The sequence below is a fragment of the Gavialis gangeticus genome, unplaced genomic scaffold (genome assembly GCF_001723915.1).
Source record: "Gavialis gangeticus isolate Ggan-Ray unplaced genomic scaffold, GavGan_comp1, whole genome shotgun sequence".
NCBI classification, from domain to species: Eukaryota; Metazoa; Chordata; order Crocodylia; family Gavialidae; genus Gavialis; species Gavialis gangeticus.
The window spans coordinates 158,033,187-158,053,648 of record NW_017729024.1 but is presented as its reverse complement, the minus strand read 5'-3'; the positions used below and the strand labels follow the sequence as shown (position 1 = coordinate 158,053,648).

General features: G+C 43.0%; 1 protein-coding gene across 1 annotated transcript in view; it reads left to right on the top strand.

The window, feature by feature from the left end:
* WDR70 (WD repeat domain 70) overlaps nucleotides 1-20,462 on the top strand; it is a 331,125-nt gene that overhangs the window by 60,947 nt on the left and 249,716 nt on the right. The window contains exons 6-7 of the mRNA XM_019517943.1: nucleotides 6,181-6,240; nucleotides 15,694-15,827. Coding sequence (XP_019373488.1) covers nucleotides 6,181-6,240; nucleotides 15,694-15,827 — 194 coding nt within the window. The remainder of the gene's footprint in view (nucleotides 1-6,180; nucleotides 6,241-15,693; nucleotides 15,828-20,462) is intronic.

Sequence of the window (20,462 nt, the reverse complement as noted above, 5' to 3'; positions counted from 1 at the left end):
GATGGAAAATTAATAGGAGGTGATGTTTGGTCTGAAAACAGTCAATCCTTGAGTGAGGCAGGAGTACCAAGAATGATCCTAGCCTTGTGTAACACTGTGTCCTTCAGGACTGGCTGACTGACCTTAAGAGCCAAGCTGTGGGAGCTCCTCCAACCCCTACACTGCCGCCTCATACCTTCAGTTATTTAATTAGTTAAAGTCTTGTCTGTGCCCAGCCTTGTTGCTGTAGGCACCAGATTTAGCTCCTGCATTACCAAGAGTCTGTCCTTTATAAGAATAAATAAAAGTAAGCAGCTTAGCTGCTCCTCGCCTGTCTGGTGCTCAGCTTGCTCTGATCTCTCACCACTGAGCCTTAGTTCCTGGGGCTTCTTGGGTGCTCATGCTGTCTCTCTGCTCCAATCAGGTGCAATCTCGACTGCACAGTTGAGGCTCATGACCCCTGGGGGAAGTGGCTGAGTCTTGATCAGCTGGCTCCTGGCTCAGTTGCAGAGCTGTTGCAGGGTTCTGGCCCTACCCCCTTTCTGAATGCTGACTCACATTGATGTGGGGCTCCGGCATCAGCCTCACGCCCTGTGAGGCTTCCCAGTTCAGCCAGGGCTGAGGAAGGTACTCACCTTGGCTCTTCCAATTCCATGCCAGTCCGGGTAAGTCCCACGTGCTCATAGGATTTGGGAGGGAGTGCAAGTGGGGTCTCGTCTCATCCCGGCCACAGATAACTTGGCATTAATGTTATTTAAATTGAAGTGTAGGTTACTAAGTAGCCGTGGAGGAAGGTATAGCCCTCAGATGGCAATGTTAGACATGTGTGGCCTTCAGGGTGATCAAGTTAAGTACCACTGGGCTAGATGAATGACATTTGCAGCGTCATTATGGATGGATAAGAGTAGAACAAGTTCATAGTTTGCGGGCAAGAGAAAGGAATACTGTAGTAATTGAGACTTGAGATGAGGATGGAATGGACAAGAGGGGGCTATGTGGATGTAGAGGGAAGGCTGGCTGTTATAAATGTTATACAGAAAAACATTCTTCAAGATGTAGGCATAATCAGGATGTGAACATTTAGAGAGAAATCTTAGTTTGGTTAACTAGAGAAAAAGTATAAAAGGAAAAGGAGGAGAAAAGGATAGAATGTTGGAGTGAGATGAAGAGGATACTATGAAAGATGCACTAAAGAAGCAGTAAGGAAGATGCAGACCCACATGAAGCGGGATTAGAGTTAAAGCTAAGGGAAGACAAGATTTCAAGAAAAACAGAGTGAGTTGTGTCAAAGGCAGCTGAAAAATCAAGGAAGCTGAGGATGGAATACTGATCCTGGACTCTGATTAAAAAAGTGGACATTAAAGACTTTGGCATTTAGTGGCTTCACTGAAGGACAGGGTGTAGAAATCAGATATGGGATGTTTGGAATGCAGTTGGAGACAAAGAACTCTAGGCTGGTTGCAGATAGTCCATCTTGTGGCCTCATAGATGAGGAGAAGGGAAACGGAACGGTATTTGGACCATTTCAAGGTGGTTCTCATAAGAGGGTGGAGTCTAACTATGATTGTATTGCAGGGGGCTAGGGCAAAAGCCAATGAAGTTGAGAGGTTAAGGAGAAAAATAGGAGGGGATGAGGGTAGCCACCAGAGATAAAGAGATGGGGTGTGGTCACAAGGGCAAGTGGAGGGGTTAGGGAATGGCAGGATAGAACAGATTTGTAGTAAAGGAGATCAGCCTGATGTGGGATTTTCTTCAGAGGCATTCTGCAGTGCAAGAGCAGGATCAAAAGTGACTGTTGTGTGATAGCTGTGACTGGGAACTGACAAAGTGGCCATTGCACAGGGAGAGAGGAATGAGAGTTATACTGTAAAGGAGGGATGTGTAGCAGAGTTTGCGTTCCAGGGGGGCTGTAAAGCCCCCTGCTGACCACACAACCCTTGCCCTGCTTGAGCTCTAGGGTTCCCTCCTCTTCTCAGTCACCTGCCATGTCTTGATGCATTTCTTTGATTGAAAGGCTGCCTAGGGGTCCTAGAGCATGTCCCAGTTTTTATGACCACCAGCAGGTCTCTCTTGGATCCCACTGGTTTCAGTTCTGTCCGTTTCAAGCCAAGTAGGTCCTCCTGTCCCACCCTGTGCCACGCCAGGGCACCTGTAGCCTTAAGGGCTGTAGCTCCATCTGCCACTTATACCACACCCTTGCCTTGCAGAATTGCTGTCTGATCATTCCCTTGTTAGGGCCTTCTCAGTCTCTGTCCCCTTCCTCTGGCTGCAAGCCTGCAGCCCTGGTGCCCAGATTCAGGTTTGGCCATCTCAGTGTCAGCCCTGTCGGTTGTTAGAATCTCTGGGCCTCTGGCCCGTGTTCCCTTTGCATTGGGCCCCTGGCCTTGGTCTTGCTCTTCTTTTGGCACTTGGCCACTGACCCTGATTCTGCCCTTTTTCATGCAAGACAGTATTCTGCTGGAACCTTGCACGCAGATGGAGACAGGCTCTTCTGTACCTCCAACAGTGTAACTCTGGATGTCCAGGAAACCCAAAAGTGATCAGAACTTGGAGTCTGAGGTGCATGTGAAGAGGAAGGCTGCTGCAGAGGCTAAAGATCAGAGCGAGCGGCATGTGACCTTGTCTTCCCTGTTTAAAAGGCCCACAGAAAGTGGATTGGCAGGTTGAGAGGTGGCATTTTTCCCTTGTAGAGGCTTTTGTGAAAGCAGACATCCTGCTGGAGAAACTTGATCACCTGAAGTTAAAGGACTACCTGTACCAAAATATGCCAAATGTTAGCAGTTTTCCTTTCACCAACAAGCTTTGCCAAGAGTATCTCCCTTTGTACTGGGGAGCTGAACTGACCAGGTCCTGCCTGTGTTTCAGACTGACCTGGTCTGCCTCACATCTATCAATTTTTCTACTGTGTTGCAAGCCATCATGATCGTAATTGTCGGCTATGATGTCGACTTTAACAAGATCTCAGCATTCCTGTCTGACAAATGCCATGTATGTGTGCAATGCTTTCTCTGATGTGCTCCAAGGAATGCTGCCCAATGGTGTTCATGTCACCTGCAGTGAGCATGTTCTGTCCCCAGTAAGTGACATCTGGTGCACACAGTTCCCTGAGGGTGGGTAGCCCGGTATCCTTCAAGTACTGTCCAGGTCATAAGGTCCCATTCAGGGAGTCCATTGAGTGGAGACTCACATGGCATTGTGCTGCTGCCACCAGAGCCTTTGCTTGCATGGTGGAATTCATGGTTCAACGCTGTCCATTACCATGCCAAGCATATGCAGCATTACTGCAGTTTGTGACTGAAAAGCTGGAAATCACACCCAGTACATAGTTCATGCTCAAGCTTTGTGATCTCTAAGGGCGAGATAACATTCAAGATCAAGTGATATTTGTGGCTGACAATGTCACCTGGTTTATGGAGCTCCTGACATGGTTTGAAGGCCAGCAGGCTGTGGTCCACCACACACACACCAAGGTAATGGATTTGATAAGCTGGGTCAAAAACAGAGCATCACAAGAACTGTCAAGCTGTCCTTGTGAAAACCAGTGCAGAAGGGACCTGTTCTAGGCTACAGTTGTGAAGCTGAACCAGTACTACAGTATGACCTGTCACTGCCACCATGGTTCAAACAATCAGCTACCCGCTTTGTGCTATTCTGATTTTGGATCCCAACTAGGTGTCTTTGAGTTTTGACCCTCAGGTACTGAAAACAGTCTCAGGATGGAGGAAAGGCATTACAGTGATGTGCTGCTTATATGAACTTTGTCAGAGTGCTAGATGCCTGTGTCTGTGTTCTGGGACTCTGTCTGTGGCTGGTTTTCACATCTTTATCCCCTGGCAATACACTGCCTCACCATTCCAAAAAACTTGATGAATACTGAGCATGCCATCTCAGTGTATGGACAGGTATTCACCCCACAGAGACAGAGAATGCCTCCAGTGACTGTGGCTGGGTGCAGCATGCTGTGATTTAATACATAGCATGTACTGCCTGTCTCAAGGTTAGCTTTATTTTCATAAGTTACTTCAGTTTAGAGTATAATTAAGTGCTTAGTTGGTATTAATTAATAAAGGGCATGTCTACACATGAGCTTTAATGCACATTAAAGCATCAGAAAAAACCGTGCTCTTTTGCAAATGCACATTAAAATAGTCTAATGCGTGTTTTTCTTGTACCTCACAGCGGAGGTACTAGATTTAATGCACATTACCTAAAGTGCATTAATGAATGTGTAGACACCCAAAGTGTTATGTAGTTGGTACTAGTTAATAAAGGGTATGTAATTGGTATTACTTGCAATTCATGGTGTACATTGCTTTATTTTATTAAGAGATTTCATTTTAGATCTTAATTAAGTGCTGAATCCCCTGATTAAGACCATAGAAGCCATTAATTGGCACATTATGAAGAATTCTAAGCGGCCATTAATGGCTTTGTGGGCTTGATCAAGCCCATGGAAGCCATTAATGGCCATTTAGATTGCTTAATAACATGTCAATTAATTACTTCCATGGGCTTAATTAGGGGATTAGTTACACCAGCAGCTGCCTCAATTTTGGTAGACCTTAGCCATACCATAAACTAAACTCATGCTCATCAACAGTAGCTTAACTGTCAGAGGAGCTGTGCCTCCCCTTGCCCTGCATTACATCCCCTGATAACAAGCCTTCAGGGCCTTACTTGCATTGTTGGGGGATTCTAGGAGTCAGCAGAGCCCTCCTGCAGTCTGTGGCCAGGAGCTTCTCAAGCTGAAGCTTGCTGGGTCAGCCTGCGTGCCTGATTCCTAGGCTTAGAGGCAGTGTAATCCCTACCCCTTCCGGTCAGGTGGTGCTTCAGCTGAGCTGAGGTTTTTGGTTAGGGCCTGAAGGCTGGTTGCCATGGCAGCTTATGACTTGCTCCAGCAGCCTTCCTGCTGGAGGAGCTAGGCTCTGCCCTGCTGGCTTATTTCCTTAGCTGCCTATTCCCTTGCAGCCAGCTGCCCCCAGGCAGACTTCTCCTAACTGGCCGCAGGTGTGCCTCTTCCCTCTAATGGGCAGCTCCTTGCCTATGCAGCTGTTTCTTTGTTGTCTTCCTTTTTTTAGCTAGTCCCTGTTCCACTGATGTTAAAGATATGGCCTGCTGGTGAGATTTGGCCTGTGGAGCCCTATCATTTGGCATCTGGTGTTGCCTGCATAGCCGTATGTGTCACAGTGCCTGCTTCAGGCACTCCAGGACTGCACCACATGTGGCATCTGCTCCAGCAAGCATCAGCTTCAAGCTGGATTCGGTGGCATATCGGGGAGTGGTTGCTGCATGCGCCAGAGTTCAGCCTCAGTAGAGTGGCTGCTGCATACAGCACTGGGTCCACTCCAGCTGCTTTAAGACATCTGCTGCATCTGGCATGTGGGGCCAGTCTGTGGGTCTGATTCGGCCCACGGACCACTCCTGCTGTAAGGCAAACTTTAAGGTTCATTTATCATAAGATGTTGGCAAGAGAAAACAGCCAGCAGATCGGATACCAGAATGATGGATTGGGTCTATTTTGGGCTATTAAGCAATTCCAGCTAATGAGTATTTTGCAAATAATGATACAAATGACCTTAACTTTTTTTTTATGTAGAGTGATCACTTACATACTTTTGACAGTGCTGTTCCATTGGCAGCTTGTAAATGGCTTTCGGTGTATACATGGTAAGTAAATAAACTGTACTGAGCCGCCTTACCTTGGCTGCCTCGCATAGCCCTAGACACACTATCCGAATACAATTCTTGTGGTTTCATTAAAGCTTTAATGGAGTTGTAAATTGGTGTAGTAACTAATTTCTGACAACTTCAACTGAGAAGATGGAGTATGATTTGAATTATGATATAATAAATCATGATTTTAAGGTACTTGGGATTAAGAATCAAGCAGAAGAAGCTCGGTAGGTTTTTTAAATCGAAGTAGTGTTTTTTTGGTTTTGTCCTTTGGAAATGCTATTAACTTTCTTTTAATTTTTCCCCAAATGGAATTTTTCTCTGCTGTGGAAGCTCATTAATTATTCTGTTCATAATGTTGCGTTCTCAGTAACAAACACAAAATGTTATATGGAAAAAGTTTTATACTCAAGAATTAATATCAGAAAACAGGAACTGGTTTGTTTTCAAATCCTGGGCAGCCTAATCCTGTGTAATTTTTATTGTGTCACCTTGTAATGTCTACACAGTTGTGTTTTCCTTTTTCAGAACCCTGTTAAGAAAATTCCGGATTCTCATGAAATCACACTGCAGCATGGGACAAAAACAGTAAGTGATAACTCCTAAGCCTTTTTATAGCAGTAGATTTATCTAGCATGGTTGAAGCACTGTTCACAAACTGGATAGATTTATACTTGGTTGGCTACCACAATAACAACATTTGAAAAGAAACATGGCAGAAGCAGATGGGTATACTCTGCCATGAAGGCAACCATCAGTGTCTGTGCAAGGTTCATTTCTTGAATGTAGATCTAAATACATGCAAAATACTCTGATTTTTCAGAAGCAAAATTTGAAAGGTTAGATTGAGAAGCTCAAAGTAATTAAGAATGAAATCCTTGAGATTGCTAGGTGCTAAGTACCAAAAATAAAAAATCCTGAAGTGTGTTTTGCAGTGATGGCTGGGTAAATCTTTAACTGGAAAATTAGATCATAAGAGCACAGTTTTGTTGGAAAGAAATGTAGGCTTCCCAGTTCAATCTTTTTTCTCTAAAAGAATGTAATAAATATTATCTAATGTAAAGCATTGTGTAAAATGAATCTGTCTCGGAACCAGTAAATCATTATATATTATATGGGTCATTCTGAACTTGTGAAGATCTTGAACTTTTAGCCTCTGAGAATATCAAGAACTAATATCAAGATTTCTGCCAATGGGAACAATCAACACCACCGCTTTGGCTGGTCTCCATGGAAACCTTAGCCCTGTGCTGTCACTGCATCACTGCTGCTGGGGTCTCCATGGAAACTGGCAGCAGTGATATGGACAGGAGCTGCTAGGAAATGGAGTCCTCTGCAGGCCTGATCCAGCCTTCAGGCTGGACTTTGCCCACCCTGCTCTAGATCCTACTGTGTAAAATATCTCTGAACTTTGCAGATTTTTTCTGCATAACATTCTCTGGTGCTTGGAAGTAGTTTCCTGCAAACATTCACAGTGCTACATCATTAGATGTGTTCCACTCTGTCTTGAAAATATAGTTCATTAGCGTTAGTGCTAAGAAGCAGAAAGAGGGAGAGAGGGAAAAAAAAAAGTATTACAGGACCTGTGTTAAAAGGAATTCCGTATGCGGGGAATTTGTGTTATATGAATAGGTATTTTAAATGTGTTCTTTTTGGCTTTTGAGTATTTAAAAAATGCAGATTTTCGTAAGGGAAATAGAAGAAAATTACTTTTTTTGTAGGTACAATCCATGTATAGAATGTGCTTTACTTAATTTTCTGTGTAAACATTAGCAAAGCAACTTTCCTATTTTGTATGAAGCTTTGTGTGCTTCTGCAGTATGTGTAAGAATAGGGAGTACCATAAAATTATTCCTGTGTTTCGTGTAATTGCTGTTAAAACTCATCTGCTGGAATATCTATGAAAATAAAAATTGATTAATAGCATCACTGATGAGTTTCCCATCCTATTATGCTGCTTTTCAGACAAAGTGTTTAATTTTATGTGGAAAAAAATTCAGATTTTTAAACAATTAGAACACATGTCAAAATATGTCAGAAGAATTCATAAAGTATACTTTACTTATACTTGGCTCTTGCTTATGTGCCTGAAAGATGTATTTTAGCAGCTTGATGATTTGTCAGTGTTTTATACAAGTCTTTATGATTTACATATTGAATTAATAGGTGCTTAATCTTTCAGTATCTCAGTGTAACAGTATTATTCAGCGTATGCTCTCATTTCCTCTCAAAGTCCTATTTTTCAAGTATAAAGAAGTTAATTTACAGTAAATGGTCTAAGTGATTTTTGCTTCGTTTATTTACTGAATTGCAAAACAGTTTTAGTAATTATTTTCTAGATACAACCTGATTAAGACTGTATATAGTTTGTATTTGAAATGGGTGATATATGATATCAAAGTTTAGTGCAACTATATACCATTAGCCATGCGGTACTTGCCCAAAAAAGTAGTATACAGATTAAACTATCCGTGTCAGAATTGTGAAGTGTTTCTCTAGTATTAATGCAGCTTTTATATTTGTGTGGTATTTTTAAAAAGCAGCTTTATTTTATGTTCAATTTAAAATAAGGAACTACAGTTTTGGATGCCTTTTAGAGATAGTTTGACTGCGTAAGGCTGAAACTATTGTTTTACTGAGCAAAAGTGAATTACACATTTGGTATATATAGTGCGTATTGAATCCAATGGACAAAACAGATCATTGGAAAAACCTTTCCTGCAGAAATGCTGTTCATTTTGTTTATAATGGAAGTACTAACCGACACATTGATACAGTACAATGACAATCTTGTAAGAAAGAGTAGAACATAATATCCTTTTTTAGGACAGTTTTGTCAATAGTACGTACACAGCTTCCTTTTATTAATTTTGTTTTACCTAAACTTATATATCCCATCTGTATCTCTTCACTCTCATGGTCTTAAGCTGATGATAACTGTATTCCTGTGCAGCTGAAATGTCTCAGAAAAGATTTCCCAAGCTGGAGAGTCTTTCCAGAAACCTGATTAATTTCCCAGTTGCCTTGCTTGTACAATGTAATAGGAGTTACTTTTCCCAGTGAAACCAGAGATGAATTTTCTCCTGACAGTTATGACATGTAGGTGAGTATGAGGAAAAAGTACATAATCGGAGACATTCTGAACTTCAAGCTTTCTAACTTCAAGTCAGCTGTGTCAGTGTGTTAGATAGTAATTGTAGAAGACCCTGTTTTAGAATATTGAGTATATGTTTCATTGGGTTTGTCTACATAGACGTATATACCAGAAGTCCTAAACAAAGTGAATAATATGCAATAATTACATTTGAATGATTAAATCCTTAATTATGCTAGAAAATGGGAACACTTTTAAGTGGTCATGTTCTGCAGTTTATCCTGTTAAGGATGAAATTTATTCCTGGGCCCTAAGATTGAGGTAGTTGCATATTATTCAGGATGGTAAGGAGGCCCCTCGCACAGCAATAACATTTAGGACAAGAAGTAAAACAAAAGCTATATGTAGTTGCAAGTGCAGGAAAAAATTAGTTATGCCTTTTAGTCCAATTGCACAAATTGTAATTTGACTCGCATATCTGATAACCATTACATTTTTTATATGAACAATTTTTTAATCTCTTCCAAAAACGGCATCTTCTACCATAAAATCCCCCTAAAGTTATGCTGAGTGATGAGACTAGTAGTTGCCCAGAAGAAGGAAAGTTGCTTTGTGAATCACCAACATCTTTTCTGCAACATCTCCAGTTTTTCAGGTAGATCTTTCATCTAAATATTGTCTACTTCTGAACCTGTTTAGGTATGAGCTTTAAGAATATCGCAGCCTGAAGAGCAGGAAAATGGAGAGGGCTTTAAGAAGTAGGAGCCTGGAAACCAAATTATGAAAACAAAATATATATTTAAAAAAACAATGAAAACCCTTCAGAAATATTTGTATGTGAAACTACAAGAATAAAACATGAAAAATACACATACCCTTGTATAAGTGAGGGAGCAGAGAACATTTTTAATCTTAGCAAAATAAATCATCCATTTCATACAACCAGAATAAAATTCTTGGCTGGCATTTTTATGGAAACACTTTTCCTACAGACCTGTTTTCCAAATGGGTGCTGAGAAAGGAACATCCAATGTTGAATTCTATATAAGTGCAGTTTTTTGTGTGGGAACTTTTCAACAGTTTACATAAGTTTTAAAAGCCCCAATAACATATTGTATATATTATTTATAAAAAAAAAAAAGGTACAATACTACTATGCTGTGTTTTTGAAACAGAGTTTTGAGTAATACTTTAATAGTATGCCTGCATTAAATCTTTTTTAGCAACAGGAAATTTTACCCATACAGAGCAGAAGTTGTTGTACCATTTATATAAGATCAGTCCAGTATCATAATTTTCAAACTGCTGTGCCTAAAATGCAGGTGAAGGGTACCCCCCAAAAAGTCTTGATTTTTTTTTTTAATGTGATTAGCAACTTCAGAATAGTTGTGGCTCTTGTAAAGTATTCTTTTCCTAATGAAACCAAACAAAACTTTTTCTTTTAGTTATGATGCATGCAAGGAATTGACTGGCTCCCCCTTTGTTCTTACAATAACAGATAAAGAAGGAGAGACTAATCACTCAGGGACCATGAGCTGTCAAGACAAAATGCCAGTAGGTCAATAACATTCTCCTCTCACTTCAGAGCAACTTTGGATTCCAGCCCGTGCCCCCTAGGAGATACCCAACTCAACATAATTGGTTAGCCCCTGTTTTTTCTGCACAAATTAATCCAATAATGCCAAAAGGATAATAGGCAAAAGACCTTTATATACCATATTTTATTATATACAACATACCCCAGAGAAGGATGTACACCTTGTTTTTGAAAGGCAGAATAAAGAAGAAAAGATTGTTACTGGGAAATTCTTGTAAGTAACAGTAACTGATTAGCAGCTTCTACAGCAGGAGCCTTTGCTGGGAAAAGAGAAAATGTCCATATCCAGCAGCTGGGGAGCCCCACAATCAACACTGTAGTGTAACTTTTGTTTTCCCCAGTGAAGTAGGAACTGCTGTTACCATATTTCCTTACTTATAACATGTACCCTAGTTTCTAACAACTGAATTTGGGGGGGGGGGGTGCATGATGTGTGAGAAAAAACATAGCATAACTTGGATCTGGAGAGAATACCAGAGTACAGGTTCCTTGTGTGTCCCAGAGTTTCCCATATTTGGAAGTATTAAGCTTTCCAAAGAAAATAAATCCTCACTCTGAGAAGAGCAACAGAACCTAGTCAATTCCTCCCCTTCCAAAACCCACCCCCCTAAAAACAAAACCCACCTTTCTCTGTCACTGTCTTCTACTTTTTAAATAGTTTTGAAAGAGAGATGGAGAGTGTGAGGTAGTTTGAGGCCTTTGAGATGAAATGTTGGCATCATAATTATAACCTTAGATTCTGATAATTTTGACATCCATCAGCTTAACACACATAGTCATGTCAATATTTGGAAATCATATCCCAGGTTCCTGTGTTTTTGGTATCTGTAAAAGCCATGTCTTGTTACATGCACATACACTTCCCTAGTATTCTACAGTGTTTGCAGAAAGCATATTTTGATTATAGGTTTCTTGTACTGGAAGGGAATTCAACCTTGACAACTTGTCAGTAAATGCTTTGATACACAAGTTCATAGTTTCTGTTCATTTTAAAGCTTGTAGGGTAACTTGTTAGGCATTTACTAAAATTTCCAGATCTTTGTAACTAAGATCCAGTCCTTCAACTTATTTTAGAAACAAGCTGTTTGGCTCCCTGAATAGTAGGGGTTACTAGCATGTGTATGGAAACATGCTATTGGTACACACATTTTCTTCCTTCCACATTTGGAGGATGGGTTAGATTTTCATGCATCGCTGTTTTGGTGTGTACACCAAAGTCCTGGCAAGTACTGGCTTGACTTAGACAGAATTCATCCTGCCTTGAACAGCAAGTTGGACTGGATCTGTTTACTTTGATTCCATAAGTGTCTAGGATGTCAGGAAAATAGTTGATTAGTGTCTATCCTTCATACTTTTAATCCGTATCCTTCACACTTTTCATATTTTTAAAGACAGTAAAATTGTCGGATCCCCCCAAGATGCCAGTGCTTTTTGTAGAGCTAAAACTGATTCTTTAGGGGCCTCCTGAGTCATCATTTCAAGTAATTTTCAAAGTACTCTTCTAGAATATCTCATTTGGTCCTTGTATTAAAGATGGCCACCCTCATGGTAAAAGAGTCTGAGGTGGGTACACTATCGTATGTACGGTCAAAAGGTCATGCTAGTGTAACCCCCTTCTGCGGTAGAAGAGAGCTTTTAAAAATCTTTGGAAGGTCAGCAAAACCATCTTGACCTCACTTAGGGGGATTTGGTAGTGGCTGGTAGACAGTGGGTGGACCACTGAGGGTAAGGGGAAAACATCCTATCTTAGCTGCCAGGCAGGAGCGTCTGTGGCAGTTGAGGCCCATTGGGGAATTTTTTTGACGACCCTTTGTGAACAAGGGCAGAGACTGGTAGACTGAGGTGGACTGTCCTATTAAAAATGCTGGCTGATCAGGGCTGGGTGAGCTCTAGTTTCTCCTTTATAGAAAAGTAACAAATCTGTTCAGTGTCCCAGGAACTGACTGAAGTTGAGGGGAAATTTGGATGACTGCTCTCAGCCGGAGAGGTGTATATCCTACTCTGAGCACCTGCTGGGAAAAAGAAACACCCCAGGCATGTTGGATTCATCCAGAGGCTCCTGTGAAGGGTAGATTCAGTCTGCTTCTAACTGGACTCAGAATACAAGGAGCATCAGGTCCCAGGCAGATGTTGCACTTTAGATGCAATTAAATAGTTAATTGTGTCTTAAAGTATAAAGTAGCCACATGTTCAGGAATTAATGGCACAGTAAAACAGGAAACCATTGTGCCTTGAATAGAATGTATGGCGGGGTCTGCCCCAGAGCAGTCCCTATCAGCTGATTGTTGGCCAGCAGAGACAGCCTTGGAGCTTGACCACAGGGCTCATTCCTACCAGCCAATGGCAGGTTGGTACAGGCTAGGGGCTTGAGCCACAGGGTGGTCCTGATCCTACTGACAGTCAGTTTATCAGGACCGATCTTGGGATCAGCTTATGGGTGGTCCCGATCAGCTGATTGTTGGCTGATTGGGGCTGCCCCAGGATTCAGGCCCCAGGGCAGTCCCCATCTGCCGACAGCCAATGATGAGCTTAATTGGCTCTGGGAACCATATCATGGGGTCAGATGGCCCCATGGGCCCCCAGAGCTAGCTGAAGATCAGCTGAATTTTGGGCACCCAACCTGCTGGTATAGAAGGAGCCCAGATTCATGATCCCACGCTCCGCCTGCACTAGCAATATGACATGATTTGGGATCTGATCCCTGATCCCCACAATTGTGCCTCCTGTTGTGTATCTGTGGCATCACACCTTCAAGTAAATGCCTATCGGAGACTTCTGGGACAGCAAAGCTTATTAGCAGCTTATTCATTAATGAGGAGCAGTCTAATGTATTATGAACTATTGTGATTTTTAAGAGTTTTCTTTGTAAGTTTTTCATTAGGTTTTTGTTGTTTATTTGTTTTTGGATTTGTTATGATAATAGAAAGATGCATTTGATTTAAAAAAAATCATTATTATTCACTGAGAAGAATTTGATGTCAGATATCCTATACTAGATGCTGTTGGTTTTTATGTATGTAATGAATCCAGAGGGGTTGTGCATTTGGTATTGCATAGTCCTTTCACTGAGTCTTTGTTCCTAAAGCTGACACCCTCTACGATGGGGGTCCAAGGAGGTGATCGAGCAGGTCCAAGGAGGTGATCCTCCCCCTCTACATGACATTGGTCAGGCCACTGTTGGAGTACTGCATCCTGTTCTGGATGCCACACTTCAGGAGGGATGTGGACAACATGGAGAGGGTCCTGAGGAGGGCCACTCACTGATCAGGGGGCAGCAGGGCAGGCCCTATGAGGAGAGGCTATGAGACCTGAACCTGTTCAGTTTCCACAAGAGAAGGCTGAGAGGGGATCTGGTGGCCATCTATAAACTGGCCAAGGGAGACCAGCAGGCAATAAGAGAGTCCCTGTTCCCCCAAGCACTACTGGGAGTAACAAGGAATAATGGCCATAAGTTGACAGAGAGTAGATTCAGGCTAGATATCAGGAGGCACTATTTCACAGGGCGGCTAGGATCTGGAACCACCTTCCAAGGGAAGTGCTGCTCACTCCTACCCTGGAAGTATTTAAAAGGAGGCTGGATGAACACCTTGCTGGGGTCGTTTGACCCCAGTACTCTTTCCTGCCCGTGGCAGGGGGTCGGACTTGATGATCTGCTCAGGTCCCTTCCAGCCCTACCAACTATGAAACTATGGGTCAAAGGGTCCTGTTCTTTCCATTCTCTACCTTAACCTGAAGCAACTGAAGGAGGGTAAATGTTATACTTTGAACAAAGACCGAATTTCACCCTGTAATTGCTTATTTTTCTTCCAGGCCTCTCTGTGCCCCAGTAGCTGCACCTCTCTGGTGTTAGGGCTCTCTTTACCCCAGTAGCTGTGCTCCTCTGCTGCTGGGGTACTTTTGAGCCCTCTACCTTCTCTATAGCCACATCTGCAAAACCACTGGTGCAAACAACACAAGCATAAGCCCCTGAGCTATAACTTAAATACCTAAAATGACAACAGCACTCTTCCCCTTAGAGGGGACAAACTTCCACTGTTGAGACAGCATGCCCCTTAGCCTGGGTACCTAGGAAGCTCCTGGAGTCTTGCTGCGCTTGGGCAATAAAGCAGGCGACACCAGGTCTCAGGCAGCTCCCTCATGCAGGAGCTCCTTCCCCTAGCAGTTGCCAGAGAGAATGCCCTGCTAGCTCCAGCCCTGAGCTTATAAGCCCTAGGGCCCTGCCTCCTCCTGGTCATCTGACCACCTGCAGGTGCATTAGCTTGTTGCTCAGAACCTGCAGCTGTGGAGCTCTGCCTAGCTTGCAGAGCTCCATGGCCTGGGTGCTTCAGCCCTTAAAGTAGTAGGCACCTCTTAGTGTCTGGCTACAGGTGCAAACTAGGATTTTAACATGAACAATTGCTTGAACACCCTGCAGGGATGTTGAAACTCACTGTTGTTGGTACTGTTAGTCACAACTGTAAAAAAGGAAGGAAAATGATGCCTATGATTGTCAGTCAGAGGGGAGGTAGCCACAAAAAGCTGTTAATGTTATCCATACTTTGGTAGATTGAGAATGCCTAGCATGTAGTTCTTTAACTGGATTTAAATGCATTAGAATTTTGTAAGATACTTCGTTTAAAATGATGCATGTTCCTGAATCAGGAGGGTAATAAGTTTTATAACAGCTGTTAAGTGTTTATTTCTGAAACTTTTTAATTGTAGTCACAAAAATTGGTTTTGTTTTAAGCAATGTATCTTTAATTTAGAAAACTTAATGTTATTGTAAAGTATTTATCTTTTGATTTCCTTTTCTTTTATGTCTTGTCGATGTTGCCGTTTTAATTGGCTTTCTGCAATTTTAGTTTCCAGAGGGGAAGATGTCTTAATAATGCATACACATTGCTGTGCTGATAAAATGATATAGAGTCACATGATAAAATGTTAGTCACAAAATGATGCAAGTTAGAGGTCATTTGCTGAGTGTCCTGCTAGAAATATTGCTTGGATAGGTGATGGAAAAAGAAATGACATTTCTTTATAAGAGAAATGCGAACAATTTAAGTTGAAGAATTCGAGGAGGAAAAATAAAATATGTTGTATAATAACTTTTCTTCTCTAAAAGATGTAATCAGAGGTGTGATACCTTTCCACAGTACATAATTCAGGCTTCACAGAATGTGATATAAACTCTCCAAGAAAACCCTGCTACATAGCTATCATGATGATGGAAAAAGCCAGTAGGTGTGAAACATGACTGTGAAACTAATAAGATTCTATTAAGTGGTTTCATTTTTAAATATTAGGAAAGGAGAGGACAAGCAAACTTCCATTGACTTATCTGTACTGAATTGCTTTTGGTCTTTCTCTGTAGGTTTCTGCTTTGGGTTTGGATCCCTCAGGTGCCCGTTTAGTAACTGGAGGCTATGATTATGATGTTAAATTTTGGGACTTTGCTGGAATGGATGCATCTTTGCAAGCTTTTCGGTCCCTCCAGCCTTGTGAATGGTAGGTATTGAGACTACCTTTCTGACTTAAGAAAGTTTCTACGTTGCAGTTTTCAGTAACGGTGAATCACAAACTACCAAGTTTTTCTTTTGGAAAGGTTTCGGTTACCCATAATATTTCTATAGTAGACAAAAGAAGATAAAGAAGGTTAGCTGCTGCTGTCATGTTGGACTATGGGGGGCAGGTCTGGGACCACTTGTGGATTGGGATGTTAACTAGTGTCAGGAGGGGGGGAGAAGAATCCAGGGATAGGATGAGTTAGGAAGCCAGGAGATCAATTTGAGAGTGAGGTTTAGGAGCAAGCCAAGTCAGGAAGTCACAATATCGAGCAGGGAGCAGAGTTAGAGAGCAAGCCGAGACCAGAAGCTGGAAGATTGAGCATGGTCAGAGGGCAATATAGAGAGAACAGCTAAGTAGTCTTGACAACAGGGTTCAAGTTGATGCCAAACACTTCCTGTTCCTGTGCAGGGATTTATATGGTGGAAGTGGGAGCATCAGCTGACCCTGACTGGCCATTCTGGTGGTCCACTGGAGTGGCTGGAGGGTTAGCCTTTTCTGAAACCCTTTAGGGCAGCTTTGCCCTGTTTGGGTGATGAGCCATGGGGTGGCAGGCCTGGATGAGTGGCTGTGTTGGCTAGCCTGTGGCCTCAGGTTCAAGAAGGCAGCTATCAGACTGAATATACTTCATGCTTAAGACTTGAATAATTTCCCATTTTATCTGTTGTAACAAACTGTGTGTTTAACATGGCATATATATGTATCAACAAATAGTCAAATTGCTGATTTTAAAACTCAACATAAACATAGTTGCAAGTTCTTAATTATATACAAAAATTAATAGAATGTGCCTTCCAACTGCCCTCTCTCCCATTCTCGGAGACTCATTGGATAACTGTATAACAGACAAGGGAAAAGGACGGTTTGAGCATCATTTTTAAGGAAATGATAATGATCAGGGATCCAGGTTTTCAGTTTCCCTCAGAAAAATGTGTATTTTCCCTTTTGAAGCAGGAAACCATGGGTTTTCCTTTTTGCAAACAGCTCTCTGCAGGCTGGCAGAGTTCTAGCCTGCAAGAGCTACTTACAAAAGGGCAGGAAACCCTAAGCGCATCCAGAGGCGGCAAGGGAGAGTCCTGAGAATGAGGCGGCCAGGGCTGGCTCAGACTCGCTTTCCCTTCTACCGGTTTTTGGAGTAAGTGGGGCTTTTGTGGGTTAGGGACTGGGGGTGGGGAGCAGCTTGGGGTTCCTTCCAGCAGGGTTGGGGGGCTGGGCCCTGTGGGTTTTGTGAGGCCCAGCTGCCGGGAGAGCTGAGGCCTGTGGGGAAAGTCAGCAGAGTAGACGGGGCAGGGGTGCATGGGCAGTGATCACACTGTCCTGCGCTGCAGGCCGGTGTTGGGACAAGATTGGGCTGCCTTGTCCCTGGTCATGCTGCGTTGTCATGCTGTACCTCTTCTTGGCTTGGCTCAGGACAGTGACGGTGGCGGTGGCTTGGTGCAGGAGGCAGGGAACATGGGCTGCACCCCTACCTGCCAGACTGAACACCCTTGGAGCAGGGTTGGGGACTGGGGCTGGGGGCACTAGGGACAAGCACTGATCATCTTCTGTGCTGGCAGCTACTGCCCCACTGCTCACTGTGCTGCTGTGCTGTATTCTACCAGCTGGCATCCGCTGGTGGCTCTGCTGAGGCTAGCACTGGAGGACTGGGGAGGCATGCACAGTGAGACGTGGGGATAGGAGGAGCAGCACAGTCCGCCTGCATGCTGTCCTGCCTGGCCCGGGGCCCTACCGGCCTCACTAGTCTTGGGGGAGCGCAGCCACTGTGTGCCCAGTTGCCTCATGGGACTGGACCTGCAGGCAGGAGCTGCAGCCATACGGGCAGGTGCTACATTTCAGCCTGGCCCTGCACCCGCACTGGCACCAAGACGTGGCCCCAGCCTGTGAGATCTCCTTGTCCCAGGAGCCAGGGTGTGATGGGCTGGGGAGGAGGGGTGGATGTGTGGGGGGAGGTGATGAGCAGGGGAGGATTGAGGTGGCAGTGGTGTCTGTGTATATGTATCTGTGTGAGAGAGAGTTCATGGGGGGAGCTCTCTGGGTAGAAGCAGCCACCAGAGCTGGGCCTGGAGCCCTCCTGCACTCCTAGAGCAGCCTGTGCAGGGGGGAGGCCAGCTTGAAGGGGAAGCGACTTGCTCAGGTAAAGGCAGGAGCCCAGTCTCTAAGCCCCAGTCATGGGCTTCCCAGTAAGGCCTTGGGGACTGCTGGGTCTTGGGCACAGGTGTAGGGAGCAGAACAGCAGGGAGTGGCATTGCTCAGAGCCACAAAGCAGTGACGGAGGAGTGGGGGAGCTCTGATTTTTCTATGATAAAAAATCAACATCAAACACTTAAATATATAGGTATTTAGAATTCATTTTATTATAATGATTGAGACACTAGTAGGCTTTCAAATTGCTTTAAAATTGTAAATATATCAATAAACTATTGTGTTCAACTGATACTTATATAAGAAGTGGTATTTCATTTTAATTATGGAAAACCACAGATTTGGGATTTTTTAATCGCAGCGAATTTGGAATTATCATCAGAGAATTTGCGATTTTTAAGCAGAGAAAACTAGGGTTCCTGATAGTGATATATGTATATTGTGTGTGTGGGGGTGATATAATGGTAATTATATATATATTGCTTAGTACTTCAAAATAATATCTTCTATATATAAATGTAGTGCTATAAAATATATTGTTTGAAGAGGTTGGCTTTTTTGGCTGTGACTTATTGCAAGAGAATGGCTAAGTCTGTAAAAACAAAAAAACAAACAAAACAAACAAACAAACAAACAAAAAAACAGCTATGCTCAAGAACCAGAGCTCTCTGACAGTTATCAGTACATTTTTTGTTTTGCATCGGAGGGTGGGAAAAAAAAGTTTCATTATTTCTCCAAAGGCATTTGTAAATTCAACCTAAAGGGCTGAGAAGTAGCATGGAGAAGAACTTTCAAGTCAATATCTTGGGTGGAGCTAACTTGCACACAAAGAAATCATAAATTAATTAAAAAGTGTAGTTAAAAAGGTCAATGGGAATGTGATGCTAACACTTCAAAAGTCTTTCCCCAACAACAGAAATCAATCGTAACCCTTAAGACTCCTGGCATACGGAGTCTTAGTTCTTTGTGTCTCTTAGTGGACATAATTTTGAAAGTTTGAAAAGGCTAAGTAACACCACATAAAGGATACTGTGGATGTGATGTTACTTCCTGTCCTGTGCAGTGAATGACATCTTCTCTGAAGCATGAGCTTTAGTTACTTTATTTTAGTGTGTTCTTACTACTTTAAAATTATTTAGCCCTTCCAGAAGCTAGCCACAGTGTCTTACTTTGTCTGTAGCCTGCAAGGAGAAATTCCATAAGTTGTGTAAACACTTAATTTTATTTATTATTGTAGCAAAGTAGGTTTAGCTTGGATATCAGGAAAAATATCTTTACTGTTGGAATGGTGAGGCAGGAGAATGAACTGCCAAGGGAAACTGTACAGTTTCCTTTATGGGCTGTTTTCAAGAAGAGCTTGGATGAATATTGGTCAGGGATGATTTGCTATGGATTAGGGCTGTGCGAAACGGCATTGTTCCATTTTGACTTGAGTTTCGAGGTTTCGATGGAACAGCGTTCTGTTTCGAATTTCATTTAGATTCGAAACAGCTGTTCCGTTTTGCCTCATCAAAACAGTGAGGCTGTTTTGCCGCTGTTTTGATGTTTTGCCCATTAGTTATGATGGGGAAGTTTGAAACAACCTCTGTCATCTGGCAGGCAGATCGGGGCTCCGGGCCCTCGATCTGCCTGCCACATGACAGAGGGAAGCCAGTGTTGCCACCTGGGACTGGGGAAGGGAACTGAGCCCGATTGTTCAGTTCCCCTACCCAGCACTAGATCAAGTTGGGGATGGGAAGTCAGCCTGGCTGGGCTCAGTTCCCTTCCCCTGCGCTGTGATCAGCTTCCTACAGCCCAGCCGCAGGAGACAGGGAGAGCCAGGGCTGTGCTTCCGACTTCTGTTGGGAGTGCAGCCCTGGTTCTCCCCTGTCTCCCACCACCTCACTGCTGGCTGCTTTGAAATGCGAAACTTTTGAAATGTTTCGACTAGCCTCGTTTTGTTTTGAGGCTGTTTCGAAGCCCTTTGTTTTGATTGGATTTTGCTGTTTCAAGCTCTAAATGAGTCGAAACAGTGTCAATCCGAAACATCCGGCGAAATTTCGCACAGCCCTACTGTGGATCATGCTGTGAAGAGCAACAGAACCCAGAGACCTCCTAGAACATATCTTGGCGACTGTGAGAACAGCAGGTGATAATTTGAGAGGGCTACGCTCAGCTGCAGGAGAATTAAGAGCTCCACAACTGCCCTTGTTATGAAAAATTGTTACAGGATCCCCAGCTCTTCTAAATTTATGAAAGAGATAGGATGATAAAAAAGGGAGTTTGTGCTGTCCAATAAGGATGTGTGATGTGTAGAATAATGTTTGTTGTCCTGAGGTTGCAGTACCAAAAACAGGGTGTGTGCTTTATTCCATGCTTCTGGGCATTGTTGTTGGCCATGTGGGGTCAGGAAGTACTTTTTTTTTCCCTGCACCTATCACTACAGGTGGTAGGCAT